Source organism: Microcaecilia unicolor, chromosome 4 (assembly GCF_901765095.1).
Source record: "Microcaecilia unicolor chromosome 4, aMicUni1.1, whole genome shotgun sequence".
Classification (NCBI taxonomy): Eukaryota; Metazoa; Chordata; class Amphibia; order Gymnophiona; family Siphonopidae; genus Microcaecilia; species Microcaecilia unicolor.
The window spans coordinates 347,780,473-347,803,399 of NC_044034.1; the positions used below are offsets into that span (position 1 = coordinate 347,780,473).

The 22,927-nt window shown below is 44.6% G+C and overlaps 1 protein-coding gene across 1 annotated transcript in view; it reads right to left on the reverse strand.

The window, feature by feature from the left end:
• The window catches only part of VPS26C (VPS26 endosomal protein sorting factor C), a 69,129-nt gene that overhangs the window by 34,255 nt on the left and 11,947 nt on the right, over positions 1 to 22,927 (reverse strand). The window contains exons 3-4 of the mRNA XM_030202219.1: positions 8,054 to 8,203; positions 2,609 to 2,689 (exon numbers count right to left, since the gene is read on the reverse strand). Of these exons, the coding sequence (XP_030058079.1) occupies positions 2,609 to 2,689; positions 8,054 to 8,203 (231 nt within the window). The remainder of the gene's footprint in view (positions 1 to 2,608; positions 2,690 to 8,053; positions 8,204 to 22,927) is intronic.

The following is a 22,927-nucleotide window of genomic DNA, read 5'->3' on the forward strand; positions in this document are numbered from 1 at the left end:
AGGAGTTCAAATTGTCATAACATAGAAGAGAATATAAAGAAAAATATTAATTAAAAAAAGATCCAGGTATGTGGACAAAGTACTTTAAAATTCCCCCATTATTGACTCATGCACGTACATTTGATGATTATTTCACAAACCCCATTCTGATGTTATGACAAATTAAAATGTTGAAGTCACCTCAGTAAGGCCAACACACAATCCCTCCACTGCAAAACACTAGCACAAAGTCATGCAGAAATACTCTGAACCTTACTGTACCATAACAGCACTAACTCCCAGGATGCAGAGAGAAACAACCTTATCTGTGAAAAGACAGCACTGTAAATATTACACAACACCCTAAAACCCCAACACACTATCTAGTGTATCTACCTCTCGCCTTGACTACTGCAACCTACTCCTCACTGGCCTCCCACTTAGCCATCTATCCCCCCTTCAGTCCATTCAGAACTCGGCTGCACGTCTTATCTTCCGCCTGGACCGGTATACTCATATCACCCCTCTCCTCAAGTCACTTCACTGGCTTCCGATCAGGTACCGCATACAGTTCAAGCGTCTCCTACTAACCTATAAATGCACTCGATCTGCAGCCCCTCCTTACCTCTCTGCCCTCATCTCCCCTTACGTTCCTACCCGTAACCTCTGCTCTCAAGACAAATCCCTCCTCTCAGTACCCTTCTCCACCACTGCCAACTCCAGGCTCCGCCCTTTCTGCCTCGCCTCACCCCATGCTTGGAATAAACTCCCTGAGCCCATGCGCCAGGCCCCCTCCCTTCCCATCTTCAAATCCTTACTCAAAGCCCACCTCTTCAATGTCGCCTTCGGCACCTAACCACTATACCTCTACGCAGGAAATCTAGACTGCCCCAACTTGACATTTCGTCCTTTAGATTGTAAGCTCTTTCAAGCAGGGACTGTCCTTCTTTGTTAAACTGTACAGCGCTGCGTAACCCTAGTAGCGCTCTAGAAATGTTAAGTAGTAGTAGTAGAGAGAAAAAAAACCAAACGGGACTGCTACAGATCTCTACACAAAACCTACATGCTAGCCTAGCAGAATAATGCCCATTGCTCACATATGTGAAACACAGATAGACTATCAACAAATACGAAACAAGGAATCAGACCAGTAATAGAGATACAAAGGCAAAAATCTGAACTAGAAAACACAAAGAGTCAGACTCTGCACATACAGCAATACTAGAGAAACAGAAATGGAAATACAAAATATCAGAGATGCATATTTTCCAAAGATGACATGTTCCAACTGATAAATTCAAAATAAATAATTTTTTTACTACCTTTGTAATCTAAGCATTTTATTTTTACATTTGATTCGGTCCAGGTCTCTTCTGCTTTTCCTGGATCTCCTGTCCATTTCACATTTCTTCTTCTCTCCATGTCTGCCATCCATCTTCTCTCTGTGTCCCATCTGTCCTGTCCAGCATCTCTCCTCTGTGTTCCTGTTCAGCATCTGCCTTCTTAGCATCCCTATCCACCCCTTTTTCAGCATTGCTCTGTCTCTCTTATTCTTATTCCATGACCAGCATTTTCCTGTGTGTGCCCTGTCTATCCCCTCTCTCTTCCCTTCCCTCCCATACCCCACAGGTTCAGCATTTCTCTCTATTCCCTGCCCCCCTCACGGTCTGGCATAACACCTTCTCTCCGTCTGTGGGTCCAGCACCTCTCCCCTTCTGTTCCACCCCCCCAATCCGCTCTGTCTCTTCCCTCCCCCAGTCTTGTGCTCCCCTTTCTGGCAGGTCCAACCACTCTCCCTCCTCCACCCGTCCAGCACATCTCCATGTCCCTCCAACTCCCTCCTTGTCCAGCACATGTTCATCTCCCTCCAGCCCCCTCTCCAGTCTAGCACATGTCCAGCCACCTCCCCCCAGCACAGTACATGTCTATCTCTCTCTAGTCCCCCCCCCCCACATAGTCCAGCATATATCTACCTCCCCCCCCCCCCCCCACGGGTCCAATACATTTCTCCCTTGTTTCTCCTCATCTAAAATCCAGCGTCGCCCTCCCTCTCTCCCAGGTCCGCTAAAATTGCTTCATCCCCTTCCCAGACATCAGCTGCAATTAAGACACGCTGCTGTGGCTGGCGTTGGGTCCTTCCCTCTGCTGGTTCCGCCTTCTAGTTGAGGTAACTTAGTCTTTCCTTAGGGCAGGACCAAGGTAAGACCAGAAGAGGGAAGGACCAGACACCAGCCACAGGAGCGTGTCTTAATTGCAGCCAGCATCAGGGAAGGGGATGAAGCAACTTTAGTGGATTAGGGAGGGAGGGAGGGAGGGAGAGACACTGGATTTCAGGTAGGGAGAAGGACATACCAAGGCCACCGTGGGGCCCCTCAGAGTGTGAGGCCCTGTGCGACCGCCCCTGTCGCCCCTGCCTAAAAATCAGTCCTGACATCTGAAAACATGCTTTCATTTGGACATGCCAGTGCTTGTGGAACCGATTCCACTGTACACATCTTAGCACACAAGGGTTGATGAGGCACCAAATGTACCATGAAAACAAAACAGAAATCCTCAAGTTTGTTCATTCCAAGTCTTTCTTCCCTTAAAATATGTAAATTCAATATTTAAAGAAAATAGATTTGCTTACCAATGAATGCACAATGAATTCACATGTCTTGGTGAGGTCCTTTGCCAAAAGAGGGCGTCGCATGTCACACCGAAGAGTGTACTGTGGGAGAGAAAAGGAAAAAAAATAAAAATAAAAACACCTCTGAATTCTTTACATGACCAAAGAGAATTCTGAGCCACCCCGGAACGTGGTGAAGTTATGTTGAACTTAGGGTGGGGCGTAAAAAAAAAAAAACCAGAAACAGAGGAGTACCGTGGATCAACAGGAGACTAAGAATAAAGTAGTGAAAATGTCCTTTAATAGGAGATGTTATAGAACTTGGAAAATTAACAAATAAAAGGAAGGGGAGATAAAACCCTGGGGCACAAGAACGGGTGCAGACGCACAGGTTCTGTTTGATAATAAGGGAGAGGAGAACAGCTTGACATCCTGAGAGACAAAGGGGGGAGGAGGGCGGTAGAGGGAGGGGGAGAAAATGTTTAAAATACATGAGACATGTTATGTTATAAGGTGAAATGTAGTGGTATGATAAGATGTAATGCAGTTGTGATATCTTGACTTTAATAAAAAATTTATAAATTAAAAAAAAGAAAAGAAGACGACACGGTGCCACGTCGAGTCTTATTTTCTACTATTACAGGACATTTTTACTACTTATTCTTTGTCTCCTTGGTTTTTTTGGAAGTATCCTGTATATCACGTTACTCCTCTGTTTCTGTGCTTCACCTCATAGCGGATCCAGTTTCTCCACTTTTGTGGTTGCTTTTGGTGTTAAAAAAAAAAAAAACCCACAGCAAAAAGGGCTTTCAAGACTGGAGCAGACTATAGTGCTTTATTCAAGGCCGAGATTGGGTGGCAGAGCCGGTAATGGGAGGTAGGGATAGTGCTGGCCAGACTTATACGGTCTGTGCCAGAGCCGGTGGTGGGAGGTGGGGATAGTGCTGGGCAGACTTATACGGTCTGTGCTAGAGCCGGTGGTGGGAGGTGGGACTGGTGGTTGGGAGGCGGGGATAGTGCTGGGCAGACTTATACGGTCTGTGCCAGAGCCGGTGGTGGGAGGTGGGGATAGTGCTGGGCAGACTTATACGGTCTGTGCTAGAGCCGGTGGTGGGAGGTGGGACTGGTGGTTGGGAGGCGGGGATAGTGCTGGGCAGACTTATACGGTCTGTGCCAGAGCCGGTGGAGGGAGGCGGGACTGGTGGTTGGGAGGCGGGGACAGTGCTGGGCAGACTTATACGGTCTGTGCCAGAGCCGGTGGAGGGAAGCGGGACTGGTGGTTGGGAGGCGGGGATAGTGCTGGGCAGACTTATACGGTCTGTGCTAGAGCCGGAGGTGGGAGGCGGGACTGGTGGTTGGGAGGTGGGGATAGTGCTGGGCAGACTTATACGGTCTGTGCTAGAGCCGGTGGTGGGAGGCGGGACTGGTGGTTGGGAGGTGGGGATAGTGCTGGGCAGACTTATACGGTCTGTGCTAGAGCCGGTGGTGGGAGGCGGGACTGGTGGTTTGGAGGCGGGGATAGCGCTGAGCAGACTTATACGGTCTGTGCCAGAACCGGTGGTGGGAGGCGGGGCTGGTGATTGGGAGGCAGGGATAGTGCTGGGCAGACTTTATGGTCTGTGCCAGGAAAAGGACAGGTACAAATGAAGGTAAGGTATACACAAAAAGTAGCACATGTGAGTTTATCTTGTTGGGCAGACTGGATGGACCGTGCAGGTCTTTTTCTGCCGTCATCTACTATGTTACTATGACCCGACACGGGCCAGGTTTTGGCATCACAGCGCCTGCGTCAGGGGTCAATCAAATGTGCAACACAAAGTCTACAGCAATGTAAAAAAAACATAATCCGAGTCCACTCGACATAAGTCTCCCAATAAAATCTAGCAGCAACATCCGCCAAACAACTTTGCATGGGGAGAACTTAAGAGCAGTTTGAAACTCTACTGACAATAAACAAGTTAAGCAGTACAGTAGAGTGCAAGGACTGATGTACACTGAAGGGGTAAAAGCATCAAAGATGGACATCCCTGGTTTTCAGGGGCCACCGGGCCAGTCAGGTTTTTGGGATATCCAGAATGATCTGCAGACAAAAGTGAGGCGGTGAATATCCTGAAAATTCAACCGTCCAGGTGGTCCCCCAGGAAAGCTTTGAGAATGACTGCTGTAGTAAATTCTGAAACATCTGAAGCAGAGCTGCTAATTCCCTCTCTAGGATTAATTAGCATTAAGAACGATTATGAAGCAAAATCAATCATTTCCTCATATGGCACCAGATGGGTTACAGCTTTACGAGATGAATCTCTCTTCTACAGGCAAGATATAGTTTACCACAGTAAGCTATAAAACCGAAGCTAAAATACCCACACAGAAATCAATTAGCTCATAAAACAGGGAAAACAGTAGGCCTTGGAAAGGAACCTACTTTCTTGGATACATGAATGTGAATGTCTATACAAATGCATGGATTCAAAATTAATAAACAAACAAAAAAACAAAACACACACACATGAAATGGCCGAGCAGCAAGTAAAAGGGGGCCTCGACGTGCCGCCGCTTGGTAAAAAGGGGCCCCTATGTTTTTGTATGTTTTTTTTTTCATTGTAAACCGCTTTAAAACTAAGGGGCCCTTTTATCAAGCAGTGGTAAGACTACCATGTGGGTAGTGAATGGCAAAACAGTACCCAGGGTTACCATATGGCTCCAGAAAAAGGAGGGCACATTGATCCAGGCCGGGTTTTGTTTCCATTGAAAGCAATGGAAGTAAAACCCAGACTGGCTCAATCTGTCCTCCTTTTTCCGGAAGAAATTAAATCTATATTAGGGATTAACAAACTATCACTATTCTTCAAAATATGTATGAAGCCTAACGGTACTATGTAAGCCACATTGAGCCTCAAAATAGGTGGGAAAATGTGGGATACAAACGTAACAAATAAATAAAATAAATAATTACTAAGAATATATTATCCATAGAGTCAAATTCTGTTTATTACCTTAACAGTTCTACATTCTTCATATTTTAACACATATCATTCTCCACATCACTGTTAGAACGTAACCTTTAACAAATACCACGTCCTCCTAATAGATTAATGTGAACTGAGGAGAAAAATACAACACAGAACGACGTGGACACACTGTTCATTTTTCCACAAGGATTATAAAGATTGTGTTCCTCCTTGGACAATGATTTTGGATATTATAAGAAGGTGTGAACATTAATCTATTAGGAGGACATAGTATTGGTTAAAGGTTGCATTCTAACAATGATGTTAAAATATTAAGAGTGTATAACTGTTATGGTAATAAACAGAATTTGATACTCTATGGATAATAATCTATTCTTAGTAATTAAGGCTCCTCATAAGTACATAAGTACATAAGTAGTGCCATACTGGGAAAGACCAAAGGTCCATCTAGCCCAGCATCCTGTCACCGACAGTGGCCAATCCAGGTCAAGGGCACCTGGCACGCTCCCCAAACGTAAAAACATTCCAGACAAGTTATACCTAAAAATGCGGAATTTTTCCAAGTCCATTTAATAGCGGTCTATGGACTTGTCCTTTAGGAATCTATCTAACCCCTTTTTAAACTCCGTCAAGCTAACCGCCCGTACCACGTTCTCCGGCAACGAATTCCAGAGTCTAATTACACGTTGGGTGAAGAAAAATTTTCTCCGATTCGTTTTAAATTTACCACACTGTAGCTTCAACTCATGCCCTCTAGTCCTAGTATTTTTGGATAGCGTGAACAGTCGCTTCACATCCACCCGATCCATTCCACTCATTATTTATACACTTCTATCATATCTCCCCTCAGCCGTCTCTTCTCCAAGCTGAAAAGCCCTAGCCTTCTCAGCCTCTCTTCGTAGGAAAGTCGTCCCATCCCCACTATCATTTTCGTCGCCCTTCGCTGTACCTTTTCCAATTCTACTATATCTTTTTTGAGATACGGAGACCAGTACTGAACACAATACTCCAGGTGCGGTCGCACCATGGAGCGATACAACGGCATTATAACATCCGCACACCTGGACTCCATACCCTTCCTAATAACACCCAACATTCTATTCGCTTTCCTAGCCGCAGCAGCACACTGAGCAGAAGGTTTCAGCGTATCATCGACGACGACACCCAGATCCCTTTCTTGATCCGTAACTCCTAACGCGGAACCTTGCAAGACGTAGCTATAATTCGGGTTCCTCTTACCCACATGCATCACTTTGCACTTGTCAACATTGAACTTCATCTGCCACTTGCACGCCCATTCTCCCAGTCTCGCAAGGTCCTCCTGTAATCGTTCACATTCCTCCTGCGACTTGACGACCCTGAATAATTTTGTGTCATCGGCGAATTTAATTACCTCACTAGTTATTCCCATCTCTAGGTCATTTATAAAACCATTAAAAAGCAACGGACCCAGCACAGACCCCTGCGGGACCCCACTAACTACCCTCCTCCACTGAGAATACTGGCCACGCAATCCTACTCTCTGCTTCCTATCTTTCAACCAGTTCTTAATCCATAATAATACCCTACCTCCGATTCCATGACTCTGCAATTTCTTCAGGAGTCTTTCGTGCGGCACTTTGTCAAACGCCTTCTGAAAATCCAGATATACAATATCAACCGGCTCCCCATTGTCCACATGTTTGCTTACCCCCTCAAAAAAATGCATTAGATTGGTGAGGCAAGACTTCCCTTCACTAAATCCGTGCTGACTTTGTCTCATCAGTCTATATGGAGCCATATGGTAACTCTACACTGGGCATGACCAGGCGCCTGGCGATAGTTCTCAGTTTTGCCACACACCATTTCCCACGCTAGAAAATACTTTTTAATTTCTAGCGTGGTGGTGGGGAGTAGGCATTCCCAGCACTAATGGGCAGTGCAGGCACATTGCTGCACGCTGCCCAATTAGCGCACGAGCTCTTACCACCTACTGCACAGGTGATGGTAAGGGCTCAGGCAGTAAATGAAAATGCGTTAATTTTGATATTAGCACATGGCCATTCACAACTGAAACAACAACAACAACAAAAAAAAAAAGCCCATTTCCCACCACCGTAAAAGTAGCCTCGTGCACTAACACTACTACGGGCCAATTTTTACCGCAGCTTGGTAAAAGGGCCCTTTAATCTATAAAGTGATATATCGGACTAATAAATCAAATTAATCTAAAATAGGTTTCTGCCTGATCAGTTTTTTCTTCCGATGCTACAGAAAATCACAAGAGCACATAAACACAAGTTAGTTGCCCTTTTGTTCCAGTCGCACTGACTCTCAGATCACCAAACACTACAGTTCCTTCCCAGGTCCTCTTATTTCATGTCCCAAAAATTGCACCTTGAAGTGGCAGGGCTTGCTGTTCCTGTGTGAGCATGGAAATATAAAACTGAATCTGGGCTTGGAATATTGTTCTTAAGTAGAACAGAAAATTTAGTCCGGCTCACAGCAACGGTCTTACCTGAATATTGACAAAAACTCCATGATATGTTTCATACAGCACTTTGTTGCCCTTCGAAAGTAGCGGGAACTCAAAGGGAATTTCAATTTTGCCAGTGGGAAGTTTTCCTGGTTTTACCATTTCCACCATGTTACTGATAATCTGGATTGGCTGAAGACAAAAACATTACACAGGTTAGACTATTACACTGCTTTGTAAAATCTAATTATTCTGGTATCTAAAAACCAAGATATAAGACAGAATGAAATAAAATAAGCCCCACTGGAAACCTAGCTGAGCCCACAGTTTCTAATAGGATGGATAAAACCAGCCTAGAACCTGTAACCTTCAGACAAAGGCCAGCCACCCTCCTGAACAGGGTTGCCAGGTGGAAAATTTTTTTCCCACCCGAAGGAGCCCAAAACCTGCCCAAAGTCAAACCCCGCCCCTGACACCCCCACCCCTGCCGTCATCAACCCCGGACCCGCCTCTTCCGTCACTGCCCCCGCCTCCCCGTCATCGGCCCCGCTCAGAACGTCACTAATCCCGCCCAAAACGTCACTAGCCCCGCCCCCGCAGCCTGAAAAACCGCAAAAAAAACCCACCGAAAGACCCCAAAACAAGCCCAAAAAAACGCAACCCGCCACAGGCAAAAATTTCCCGCAGCGGGTCGCAGAAAATCGCCCACCTGGCAACACTGCTCCTGAATAAAAATAGTTTGATGTAAACAGTACACACAGAGCCACCTGGGCAGCAGAGAGGGTGCAGGATTACCATGGAAACCGAGAGAAACCTGAGAGGCCTGCACTAGCCTCAAGAGGTAACATTTCTCACAGAAACATGGAGTCAACAGCCCTAAGCCTGACTAACTAAACAAACTGTACTGCCATGCTCTGAGAAAGGGGAAGAGGGAAAGAGTGAAAAGCCTAGAGTAGGATCCCTAATCCTAGGGTTACCATATGTCCGGATTTACCCGGACATGTCCTCTTTTTGAGACCATGTCCGGGCAACCGAGCGGGTTTTGCCAATCTGCCCGTTTGTCCAGAAATCCGGACAAACGGGCAGATTGCTAGCCTCCCCTCCCCTTACTTACTACTGCCCTGGTGGTCTACTGACCTCTTCCGCATTTGGGGCAGGAAAGAGCCCCTCTTTCCTGCCCGGAGCGCTGCCCTGCATGCATCCTTCCTGTTCGTGATCTCGGCACCGATTCAAAATGGCCACCGAGAGTTGAAGTGCCCTCGCGAGACTCACAAGCAAATCAGACCCCAGGAGAGCGCTGGGGCTTCAGCATTGCCATATGGAGTGGCAAGAAAGATGGCGCCCTCAAGCACACCGAAGAAAACAACTAACCTGCGCCCACCAAAATGAGCTGGGAGGGAAGGAGCACACCGCTCCAAGGAGTTCGGCTGTACAGTGGATCTCCAGCACGGGAAACTGCAGCAGCTTTTGCTCTGCCCCACCGGTGCAGATAGGATAATGACTACTCACCCCCTCGGGAATAACTGTCGCATGCCAAGTCGGTCCTCATACCATTCAGTCGGTACTGCAAACCGGCATGAGCTTGCCGTGCTGGACAAATCAGACAGATTTTTTGTTGTTGTTGTTGTTAAAGGCAGGAGAGGACGCCGGCGCAAAAGAAACATCAGACTCCTTTTAAAGTCAGGAGAGCGAGAACCACAAACCCCAGTCAGGCAGAGAGGAGGAAGGGAGGGACCTGGCACCACCAGGTGTGCACCCTAGTCCCAAGACCGGGACACCTCAGACCCCAGAAGATCGACTAGACCCTGGGGACCAGGCCAGGAACCAATCAATCCAGAGCTGCACAGATATGACCATCCACCTGCTAGATAGAGAGAATACTGAAGTTAAGGTGACTGCACATGACCACATATAGTAAATCTCTGAAGTTCTCTCTCTCTCCACCTACAAGTCTCTGGATTGATCTGTGGGACGCTATGGAATTCTCTGTTCCTCCTGTAGTAATTTTTTAAAATCTAAGTCACCTTCTCTTGGTGATGGTTGTAAAACCTTGTACACAAAAAAACGCAGGTCATCAATACTGTTATTAAGTGTCTGCCAATGGGAGACCAAAGGTGCAGAAATGTCCTAGTAATCTTGTTTTGACCTGACGTTTTGTTTTCCCCCATATATAATAGATTACATGGACATCTAATGATACAGATAGCATTGGAGGTCTTACAATCAGAAGTATGACGTAGAATGTATTTCTTTTTTGTGGTCGAGTGCGTTAAAATATCGCTTTCAATCGCATGTGGAGAAATGGTACATTTGCCACAAGCTCTATGACCATGGTGTTGAATCTGATGTGGGCAAGCAAAACAAGTGTAGATGGTACTAACCTTTCAAATTTCTCCCTCTGGAGTACGCATTTACTAGATTTTTATTCTTAAAACAATTATGGACTTCTAGAATATGCCAATGTTTCTTGATAATTTTGATTGTTTGGTGCGGAAGACATGAGTGTTTAATTGTACAAACTAAATCTGGGGGGGGGGGGCCTTTTTAGGTTTGTCTTTTAGGAGTTCTGTGCAGGTCTGCAATGAGGCTTTTATATAGCCATCATTAATGCACTGTTGAGGGTATCCTCTTTTAGTAAAATCTGTCTGCCATGATGATGGCCTGCTGTTGATAGTCATTGTGATCTGAACAAATCTTTTTCAATCTCAGAAACTGTCAATGTGGTATAACGTCATCTCAAAACCATAATCCTTTTTGTGTATGATGAAATCAAGAAAATTGATCTGTTGTTGGTCATATTGAAGTTTAAAGGTGGATCGCTTTGATTTAACCAAATAAAGAAATCTTCTAATGTGTTTGCATCACCATTCCACAAAATAAATATATCGTCTATATAATTTTTATATATAAGTACGTTAGATTTGAATAAGTGATCTCCCAAATGGATCTTTTCAAAGGGGGCAATTTAAACCGTTATTGACACAGAGAGAACAATGCTGGATTCACTGATTACAAACCATTAAACTAAATGGTCTGAATACCTCATCTGAGTGGAAAGTATTTTTGTGAACTATTTCCGTTTCTTCTCTATGTAATCTCCTGGTTCTCGGCCTACTGCTCTAACCATTAAGCTAGAACATGATTTCTCAAGCCAGGCCTCAGGACACACCTAGCTAGTCAGGTTTTCAGGATACCTACAAAGAGTACGCATGAAAGACGTGCATAGAACACAGGCAATGCATGTCTATAGTAAAACTATAGAAATGTTAAGTAGCAGTAGCAGCAAATACCTCTTGCATTTTTTAGATTGTAAACTCTATCGAGCAGGGACTGTCTTTCTGTGTCAGGTGTTCAGAGCTGCGTGCGTCTGGTAGCGCTATACAAATGTTAATAATAGTAACATTCCATGTAGAAGCCTGCCCTTGCAGATGAGCAACGCGGCCGTGCAGGCTTCTGTTTCTGTGAATCTGACATCCTGCACGTACGTGCAGGACGTCAGACTCACAGAAACAGAAGCCTGCGCGGCCGCGTTGCTGATCTGCAAGGGCAGGCTTCTACATGGAATGTTGCTAGTGGAGGAGTAGCCTAGTGGCTAGTGCAGTGGAACATGGAATGTTGCTACTATTGAGATTCTACATGGAATATTTTGGCTCCTAACCACTACTCAATTCCCCTATTCTTGTTCCTTCTCACCCAGTACTTTCCTCACCCTTAATTGTCTTGTCTGTCTGTATTTTTAGATTGTAAGCTCTATCGAGCAGGGACTGTCTTACTGTGTCAGGTGTTCAGAGCTGCGTGCGTCTGGTAGCGCTATACAAATGTTAATAATAGTAACATTCCATGTAGAAGCCTGCCCTTGCAGATGAGCAACGCGGCCGTGCAGGCTTCTGTTTCTGTGAATCTGACATCCTGCACGTACGTGCAGGACGTCAGACTCACAGAAACAGAAGCCTGCGCGGCCGCGTTGCTGATCTGCAAGGGCAGGCTTCTACATGGAATGTTGCTAGTGGAGGAGTAGCCTAGTGGTTAGTGCAGTGGAACATGGAATGTTGCTACTATTGAGATTCTACATGGAATATTTTGGCTCCTAACCACTACTCAATTCCCCTATTCTTGTTCCTTCTCACCCAGTACTTTCCTCACCCTTAATTGTCTTGTCTGTCTGTATTTTTAGATTGTAAGCTCTATCGAGCAGGGACTGTCTTTCTGTGTCAGGTGTTCAGAGCTGCGTGCGTCTGGTAGCGCTATACAAATGTTAATAATAATAATATTCATTGTGGGTATCCTAAAATTCTGACTGGCTAGCTGTGTCCCATGAACTGGGTCACGAACCCCCAGGCTAGAATGTATGTCAAAACTGGACCCAAAAACACCTTGTGATGATTAGTAAGAGGTTTTTCCTACTGAGAAAGAAAATACAGGGGAGTCACTGATTTTAAAAAGTTAAAAAAAAAATCAAGCAAATTAGCTAGATAAACTGAATGGAGATTTTGGGGCCATCAAAACAATCTAAAACAAAACAAAACAACTCTTGCTTAACTACACATTAGCACAAATAGCACAAGGAAACAGAGAAACCCTCCAGATTCTGCCTGCTGCCATCACTTTTGGCATCCTTTACTCTCTTGGCAGTTTCGCTAGGCTAAAGGCACTGCTAATACTCTTTATTCAGCTACCCCCCTTCCTCAGCAGCACTGACCCACGATCAGATTACATTTTAACAAGTTTCAGTTTTAGATTCTAATCTCAGAAAGCAGAATTATTGCATGGTAACACCATGCACCTGTTTGATTTCAATTTAACAGAACTCCTTCTGAAGTTAACAGAAGGTGGTAGGTGATATATGACAGGCACTAAACGAAGGATTTTAAAAGAAGCTTAAACTGCCACTGAGAATTATTTTCAGGAGAATGATAATCAGCAAGTTTGCCTGGATATTTTATGGAGTGAATTTAAAGCAGTCAGAGCAAATGATATTAGCATGGCCACTTGGCACAAGATTAATAATGTAATGATCAGAGACGAACATAGAAATAAAAACTTTAGGGAAAAGAAATCTACAGAAGCAAAGCATATATAAAGGTTTTTGGATCAAAAGGGTGAAGCCTAAATTATTCTTAAGTTATAAATTGAAATTTGAATGAAGCAGCAAAAATATTTTTTTCATTCTTTTCAACTCAACAAAATGTTGGAAAGAAATAGTACATTAAACTACGAAACCATCCATCCAAGGAAAAATAATTCTGGAAACTGAAAGGAATGGGACCAAGTTTGGAATGGAGAAAGAACCAGGGAAAAAACATACGGCATTCAAAAATGATCCATTTCAGACCAGAGATTCTGAAAAAATAAAGTCTCGAAAAAAGTGCAATGAACTTCTATAGGAAAGGCAATAACAGCAGCTGCAGATTGGGAATTGCTCCATTCAAAACAACCGTTTCCTCTCCTAGACAGCTGAGACGCCAAGGGTGGCCCATCCCAATGCTGGAGACTGAAGGCCAAATGAGTGAGATTTTTCTGGTGAGCTCCAGCCATGCCTAAACCTAGTTCTGACAGATGCACATTCCAAAAACTGACATATTGCATTCAATAAATAGAAAATACAATTATTTTTTCTACATTTGTTGTCAGAGATGCCAAGGATGGCCCATCCAGAAGAGTGACATGTACCACCCCAATAAGTAAAATTGAAGGTCAATAAGTGAGGTTTTTCTCGCAATACACTCAATCTATAAATTTGAAATGGTGGTGAAGGAATGAAGTCCAAGGAAGGGCTGCTGGCTACACTTATTGAAAAGTAATGTCTTCATGTGTCTTCATGGATGACGTTACATATTTTAAACACAATTATTTCAAACACTTAACACGAAACCACATACAAACCTATGGAAACAATTCAACTGTATTTAAAAGATCTCATCTGGCAGTATCTCATGTTTTAAACTTGATCACACGTCTGCTATAAAGACAACTACCTCAACACACAACAGATTCTGCAAAATTTTCTAAAGCCCCGTCTGATGTTATGACAAACTAGAATTGGATTAGAGGCCAACACATAATCCCTCTACTACAAAACACTATGCAGAAACTTGGGTAAAAACACATTCAGAACCTTACCATACCTTCACAAGCTCCCAAGACTCAAAAAGCAACAATCTTACGCATGAAAAGACAGCACTGAAAATATTATACCAAGCCTTAAAACACCAATACCCTACCTATTGAAAAAAAAACCCACAAAACAAACACAACTGCAACAAGATGTCTGCAGAGTACCATACCTTATTCCAGTGAATCTCAAACTGTGTTCTTCAGATCCCTAGAGATCCTCAAACTCTCTTCCTTAAGAAATTAGATTGTCAGAATCTGTTTGTATGAATATATACATGTTTACATAAACTGAGGATTCCTCGGTGTACCTTTACCTGTCCTGCAGTCTATATTCCCTCCTCTGTGATCAGCATCCTCCACTGTCCAATACTGTCCCTGTATGTCCCTATTTCCTCTCTGTCCTACTTTGCTCGTGTCCCTGTCTCTATGCTCTTTCCATGACCAGTATCTCTTCTCTGCCTTTCTGTCCTTCCTCTCATACCTCACACCCCCTACCCTCTACCCTGGGGCCAATATCTCTCTCCTTCAGTGTCTCTCTTCCTCCCCCCCCCCAACCCCATTATAGGTCCCTCTTGGGTCCAGTGTCCTTTTCCTCCCTTCTACTCTCCCCCAGCTGGTCCAGCACCTATCCCTGTCCCTCTCCCTAAAGCTCCTTGGTCCAGCACTTCTTGTCTGACCCTCCCTCCAGCTCCTTGGTCCAGCACGTCTTGTCTGTCCCTCCCTCCCTCCTCCCCCTCCTTTGGTAAAGCAGCACTTCCTTCATCTTGCTATCCCTGGATCCAGCACATCATCTTTCTATGCCTAGGTCCAGCACCTCTCCTTCCCTCTCTATCTTGCAGGTCCAGAATTTGTCCCCTTTCCTCTCCCTCCCGGTTCCAGCATCTGTCCCATTCTTTTCCTTCCCTTCCTCCCCTCCCGGTTCCAGTGCCTGTCACCTTTCTCCTTCCACTGTATCTCTTTCCAGCGTGTGTCCCCTTTCCATGCAGCACCCATCTCCCTTCTTGCCCCCCCTCCACCATGTAGCACCCATCTCCTTCCTTGCCCCCCTCACCATGCTGCACACCTGTCTCCTTCCTTGCCCCCCTCACCATGCTGCACACCTGCCTCCTTCCTTGCCCCCCACCATACAGCATCTCTCTCCCTTTTTGTCCTTCCCCCCTCCCCTCACAATCCAGTACCTCTCCTCTTCTTTTTAAAGTTCTTCTTCCTACTATCTATACAGTGTTGGCACTCTCAGCAAGAGCAGCCTCCTTTTGCCAATCCCTGGGCCTTCGTTCAGCAGGGATTAGCTGAAGCAGCTATTGACGAGTAGCCGTCAGCTTCAGCCAATCCTAGGTCTTCCTTAAGCAAGGGCAGGATGCAGTGAAGTAAGGCTCCCGGGACTAGCAGAAACAGCTAATGCTAAGTAACAGGCTGCTTTCAGTCAATCCCGTGGCCTTCCTTCAGCACAGGCGGGACGCAGCTATAGGAAGGCCCTGGGGGATTGGCTGAAGCAACCTGCTATTGCTAAGAATGCCAGCACAGCGCAGAATGTAGCAAAAAGAACTTTTAAAAGAGAAGAGGTACTAGACTGTGGGTGGTGGGGGAGGATGCCAATGCTGAGATCGGGCCCCTTAAGTGTGTGAGCTGCAGAAGGGGCCCAATTGCATGTGTCACACGCTTAATGCGTGTGACTTGGTATGTCAGAGACAGTAGGGGCATGCAGACAAACATTTTCATTCTGTTTCTTTTCCTACATCATTTATGGAGGGTTTCACTTCCTCCCCCCCCACCTCCTTTTTTGGGAGCAATGTCTTTAATAGAGCATCCTACCAGTAGCGTGCATTGAACAATTGTGTGCACTACTGACGACACAGGGAAAAAAAAAATGACATTTTGGATTCCTTCCTGCCATTCTGGCTTAAAACTAGCATGAAACATGGAAAACCATTATTCATATTGTTTCAAACAAATGCACATCCCTAGTGAACAATAATTTGAAAAACGTAAAAGTGCATGGAGACTTTTGAAAGTCACCATATCTAGTAGTAAAATTATTTATCCAAGTGTATTTTCTGAGCGAGGGGAGGAAATGGTATGTTAGTCTTTCTGAGTGACTGATGTTGAGCTGTTAATGTATTGTTTTATTATACTTTGGGAAATTTTCTAAAAGCATTAAAACATTTTTTTGAAAACTTGGATGCCAATCAAAATGGGTGGGACTTCCCTACCATATAAGGGAGAAATTCTATTTTGGAGGAAGCGCTGGAAGGAGGAGGGAGTGCTACTACCTCTTCCATCATTATAAAATATGGGGATTAGGGGTTTTTGGGTTTGGGGGGGGGGGGGAAGATGTGGTTGGGGGGGGGGGGGTCTGGGGGGTCCACTGGACCTCCAGCCCCTTGCATTTGTAATGTTTGACAGGTCAGGGCTTTATTTTCTTTTTGGACAGCCCAGACCTGTCAAACAACATCTGCAGGATGACTGTGCCTTGCACATTCCTCCCACAGAAGTACCCCAATAATCAGAGCTAATAGCATGCTTAAATTTGCATGCTATTAGCTCTGATCATCGGGCCTTTAGTTCCCAGTGCTGTTCCCATGCTAATTTTACAGCGTTGTTTGGAACAGCATGGGGAAATTGACCGATGGGGCCAGAGTGTTAAATTTTCCTATTGCTCGGCTCCTTTGAGTGCAAGTTTAACAGTGTTGTTCTGAATAAAATGTATACATCAAATCTCAGTTTGATTAAAGACTTGAGATAGGGAGTTACACAGTAATCTTGACTGGTGAGATCTAATAAGTGTACTAATATTCTTAACACCATCTGGGTTAAGAGGTGACTGATGAGCAGATGAACGAAAAGCCCAGACCTGTCAAACACAGGGGTTGGAGGTCCAAGGGACCACAAGACCCCAAACAGTATCCAGACACTCAGCTCAGTGTCAAATACACCCAAGATTTTAAGAAAAGAAACAAATGGCACCAAGAACCAGTAATTAAAATAAAGCCAGCCCTGAATGTTCTTTATGCCACATGTTATGTTTCAACTTTTTTTATTGATGATCCCACAGCTTATACATAGCCTTGAAATGAACACAACATTCTTTTGCGAATTTAACAATAACTTGTCACCAATATTTTGTTTTTGTTCCTTTTTCTCCCCTCATTCCCACAAACTGCAGTCTCTGTACCCTAAATATTTGCTTACTTTGTCAAAATGAACAGGAAATCGTCTTAATCAAAATAACATATTAATTTCACTAACATCACATGGAATGCTATAATTATTACGGTACCCTATCTGAAGTTTCCTATCCCTCCCCCCTCACTTGTTTTGCCGCACTCCTTTTTTTCCCCTACCTTCATGGTTTTCACTCTTTTGAATCCTCTCCAAACACCTTTCCACTCTGCTACTGTGGGATAATACAAAGCCAACCTATTGTTGGAACCCCCTCTACATCGTCTTCAACTTCTTTATGCCACGTTATGATGTTCCATTTGTACTCTGCTGATATATATCACATCTGTTATATGTTTGTTCTATTGTACAGTTTTAAGTGTATATTTCTAACACCGTATCATGTTATTACTATTATTAGGATTCAATCTGCCAGTCTCCAAGTTTACCTCGTTGATTGAGTTTCTTCTTATATTTGGTCATTTTACTATTGTGATGCCATTAACAAAATTTTAAGTTTAATGTCAGACTATAGCTGCTGTATATCACTTTGGGTGAATTCTTCATAAAGGTGATTAATAAATCCCACTAAATAAAATAATGGCATTTATACAACTGACAACAATCTGCTTAAGTGCTATTTTGCAAATACCCACTTTATTTTTACATACTATGTCTTTATCTGCGGGGGGGGGGGGGGGGGGGGGGGAAGCATGAACTTGAGCAGGGCCTGGGTGAGACTTAACCCTTAAATGCTTAGCTACTGGAATACTATATGTCATGCGCTCATCTATGGCAGTCTTTTTGCAGGGGCAGGTGGGGCTTTGAATAGGAAGACAAAAGGGTGAAGCTACACTTCTGCTTCATTGTAGAAATGGATGTAGGTGGCTGATAGAGCTGATATGGTGCTGCATGTTTTCTCAGCTGATCTGAAAGCTCAACTTAAAACCTGCAGTTGAGAACTCTGTATGCCTCAATGACTGAAGCCACCTAGACGAAGAATGTTTTTTTTTTTATTCTTCCTGATGCTGTAGAATCTTGACTGCCCCAACTTGACATTTCGTCCTTTAGATTGTAAGCTCCTTCGAGCAGGGACTGTCCTTCTTTGTTAAACTGTACAGCGCTGCGTAACCCTAGTAGCGCTCTAGAAATGTTAAGTAGTAGTAGTAGTATTACATATAGCAGTGATTTAACCAGAGCTGAGATTGTGATGTCAATGCCTCATTCCACCAATGCCTAAGAGCCAACCTCATCAGTGATGTCACAATGGCTTGATTGTCCTATATTTGTCTCATTCTTATCTATTAGATTGTAAGCTCTTTGAGCAGGGACTGTCCTTCTTTGTTAAACTGTACAGCGCTGCGTAACCCTAGTAGCGCTCTAGAAATGTTAAGTAGTAGTAGTAGAAGAAGGATGTTTGTCCCTCATCAGCCTTGAGATTTTCAGCTTCTGACTTGGACTGGTCTTCATACTGCAGCAATGGTCCACAGTGTCCATAACTTAATCACATTCGATTAATTGAGCACCGGAGTGCCTTGCACAGAGAACTGACGGAAGCACCCACAGAAGCACACTGCTTACAATGAAAACATGTTTTTAATGATTTAAAGTGCTTTGCTATAGACCAGGCGACTGACATTAGGGAACGCAATTGGCGATTGCTTTTACTTAAATGAAACAAAAAAAAAAAAAAAAAAAAAGAGCTGGATTTTTCAACTGAAGCTCGGGGGGGGGGGGGGGGGGGGGGTGAGGGAAGGCTTACCTACACTTCCACGGGATTCCCACACAGCTCTCTAATGTGCAGCCCTAATACCTTTCAAGGATTTTAATGTCTGTATCATATCTCCCCTGTCCCTTCTTCCCTCTAGGGTATACATATTCAGGTCTTCTTATACATGTTTGGTCGAAAGCCCCACACCATTTGGGCTGCTTCAAGTATTATTACATCCTTAGAATGATAAGGCCTCTAAAACCAAACACAATGCTCCGGGTGGGACCTCACCAACGACTTGTACAGGGGCATCAACACCTTATTTCTTCTGCTGGTTACACCTCTCTCTATGCAGTTTAGCATCCTTCTGGCTACAGCCACCGCCTTGTCACACTGTTTTGTCGCCTTCAGATACTCTGACACTCCAAGGTCCCTGTCTGTGTATATCAGCCTCTCACCTCCTAGGATATATGGCTCACTTGGATTTCGACTCCTCATTTGTATCACTTTGCACTTCTTTGTATTAAATTGTAACTGACAAGCGTTAGACCATTCTTCTAACTTTTGCAGATCCTTTCCCATGTTTTCCACTGCCTCCGGTATTATCCATAAAAAGGCAAACCTTACCTTTTAACCCTTTGGCAACGTTGCTCACAAATATATTCAACAGAATCAGTCCCAGAATCGATCCTTGAGGCACTCCGCTACTTACCTTTCCTTCCTCCAAGTGAATAGTGAAGATACTTGCCTGTAGCAGGTATTCTCCGAGGTCAGCGGGCTTCATATTCTCAAAAGTGGGTGACGCCGATCAGCGTTGTCCGGTACAGCTTTTGCCATAGTAAAAAAAAAAAAAAAAAAAAAAAGAGACCTTTGTGGAGCGTGAGCCACACTCCACCACACATGAGCGAGTGCCTTCACACCCGTCACACGAACGCTGTCGTCTCAGTTCAATACTAAAGTAAAAATAACCAAGGAGACAACTCCAAGGGGAGGTGGGAGGGATTGTGAGAATATGAAGCCTGCTGTTCTTGGAGAACTCCTGCTATAGGTAAGTATCTTCACTGTCTCTGAGGACAAGCAGGCTTCTATAGTCTCATAAGTGGGGAATCCCTAGCGTCCAGGTTTACCTAAAACAACAAACACTGGTTAACTGGGCCTAGCAACGGTGAGAACATAACACAGATTAACCTGAAACTATATACAATCAGAATGAGTGCGCAGCCTGTAACAGAATAAAAACGGGCCTAGGAAGGTGGAGTTGGATTGTAGACCCCAAACAGATTCTGCAACACTCTCTGCCCGAACCGAATGTCGTGTCGGGTATCTTGCTCAAGGCAGTAGTATGATATGAATGTGTGGACTGAAGATCATGTTGCAACTTTGCAAATTTCTTCAACAGAAGCTGACCTCTAGTGGGCTACCGACGCAGCCATGGCTTTGACATTATTTTATTTTAATTGTTACATTTGTATCCCACATTTTCCCACCTATTTGCAGGCTTAATGTGGCTTACATAGTACTGTAAAGGTGTTCGCCAATTCCGGTATGAACAAATACAGTAATGTTGTGGTAGAATAAGGTTCGTGTGTACAGACACATTAGGGAATCGTAGAGAGGAAGAGAATCGTAGAGAGGAAGAGTTATTATATGTCCATTACGAGCTTTGGTTTCGTTATGTTGCAGGGTACAGGCATTTAAGTTGGGTCGGTAGGGTATGCCTTTTTGAACAGGTTAGTTTTTAATGATTTCCGGAAGTTTGTTACATTTGTATCCCACATTTTCCCACCTATTTGCAGGCTCAATGTGTATGATCCGGTGCCCCCCTGCTTGTTGGTGTAATACATTACAACCTGATTGACATGAGCTCCCCATCCCAGGAAAGATGCGTCCATAGTCAGCACTTTTTGTGGATGAGGAATTTGGAATGGAAATCCCATCGAACTGTCCACCACTGAAGAGAGTGTACAAGCTCTGGGGATACTTGAAGGCCATCTTCTAGACTCCCCGTGGCTTGATACCACTGAGAAGCCAGGGTCCATTAAGCTGATCTCATGTGCAGACATGTCATGGGTGTAACATACACTGTGAAAGTCATGTGGCCCAACAATCTCAACATCTGCCGAGCTGTGACCTGCTGAGAGGCCGAACCTTAGACACCAACAAGACAAGAATATCCGCTCTTATCTCCAGGAGGTAGACTCAAACCCTCTGTATGTCAAGCAGGGCTCCTATAATCACTGGACAGGGTGTAGATGGGGCTTGGGGTAGTTTAAAACGCACCCTAGTAGCTCTAGCATCCAAATAGTCATCCATATGGACTCCCAAGCACCATCCTCCGAGGTGCTCTTTACCCGCCAATCATCCAGATACGGGAACACATGGACTCTCAGTCTGCTTATCGATGCTGCAGCTACCACTAGACACTCGATGAGCTGGGAGCTGACATGAGGCCAAAAGGCAACACGCAATACTGAAAATAATGTGTTCCCAGCTGAAATCGAAGATACTTCCAGTGAGATGGAAGTATCAGAATGTGAGCATATGCATCCTTTAAGCCCAAACAGCATATCCAATCGGTTTTCTGAATCACTGGGAGAAGGGTGACCTGGGAAACCATCCTGAACTTTTCTTGACTAAAAATTTGTTCAGGGCCCTTGGGAAATGCGTCCCATCCTAGACCTTTCTTCTTCTGCACAAGGAAGTACCTGGAATAGAATCCTTGTCCTTCTACCCCTGGTGGAACAGGTTCGACTGAAGGGCTTTAGAAGGGCGGAGAGTTCATCTGCAAGTACCTGCCTGTGCTGAGAGCTGAATGAATGAGATCTCGGCGGGCAATTTGGAGGTTTGAGATATCAATTTAGGGCATATTCGAGATAGTCTATTTGAAGAACCCACCAGTAGGAGGTTATAAGAGGCCACCTTAGGTGAAAATTTTAGCCTCCTCCTGACTGGCAAGTCGTCCGGGACAGACACCTTTACTGCTGCTATGCTGGAGCCAGTCAAAAGCTTGTCCCTTGCTTTCACTGGGGAGCAGCAGGGGCCTTGGGAGTGTACATAAGCTAGAATAGTAGTAGAGACCACTCCATGGCTCGCCAAAAACTCTCCTAGCTGAGGAGACAGGAGTAGAAGGTGCCTGGCGAGACAGAGAAGAGATTGTATCAGTATGCATCTTGATTTGGTCAGCAACTTCCTGAGCCTTCTCTCCAAAAAAAAGTTATCCTCCCAGCAAGAAGCATCCACCAACCGCTGCTGAACAGAGTATTCCAAGTCAGAAACATGCAGACATGAGAGTCTGTGCATTGCTATACTTTGAGCAGAGATCCTGGATGACACATCAAAAGCATCATAACTGCCCCTTGGCCAAGAACTTTCGACACACCTTCTGCTGCTTGACCAACTGGCAAAAAGGCTCGGCCTGCTCCAGAGCCAGCTGTCGCACCAAGTTTCGCCAGTAGACGCTCATGAAGAGCTGGTAGGATTGCATATGGGAGATGAGCACTGAAGCCTGGAACATCTTCCTCTCAAAATAATCCAGGGTTCTAGCTTCTCTGCCTGGAGGCGATGAGGCATTGTCCCTAGTACTCATTGCTCTTTTGAGAGTGGACTCCACCACCATGGTTCACTGTGCATAAGTACATAAGTATTGCCACACTAGGACAGACCAAAGGTCCATCAAGCCCAGCATCCTGCTTCCAACAGTGGCCAATCCAGGTCACAAATACCTGGCAAGATCCCCAAAAAGTTCAATACATTTTATGCTGCTTATCCCTCCCATATGTTTACATCCCTTTTGGTTGCACATGTGAGAATTTAGGTGTGGTGCTTTGTAGACTCGTACATAGGCAGTGGTATGTACAAATCCTAATTAGTGCTCATTAATTGTTAATTGCCCTTAATTAGCTCATTAACCAAATTGCTCACGCATCTCAGGA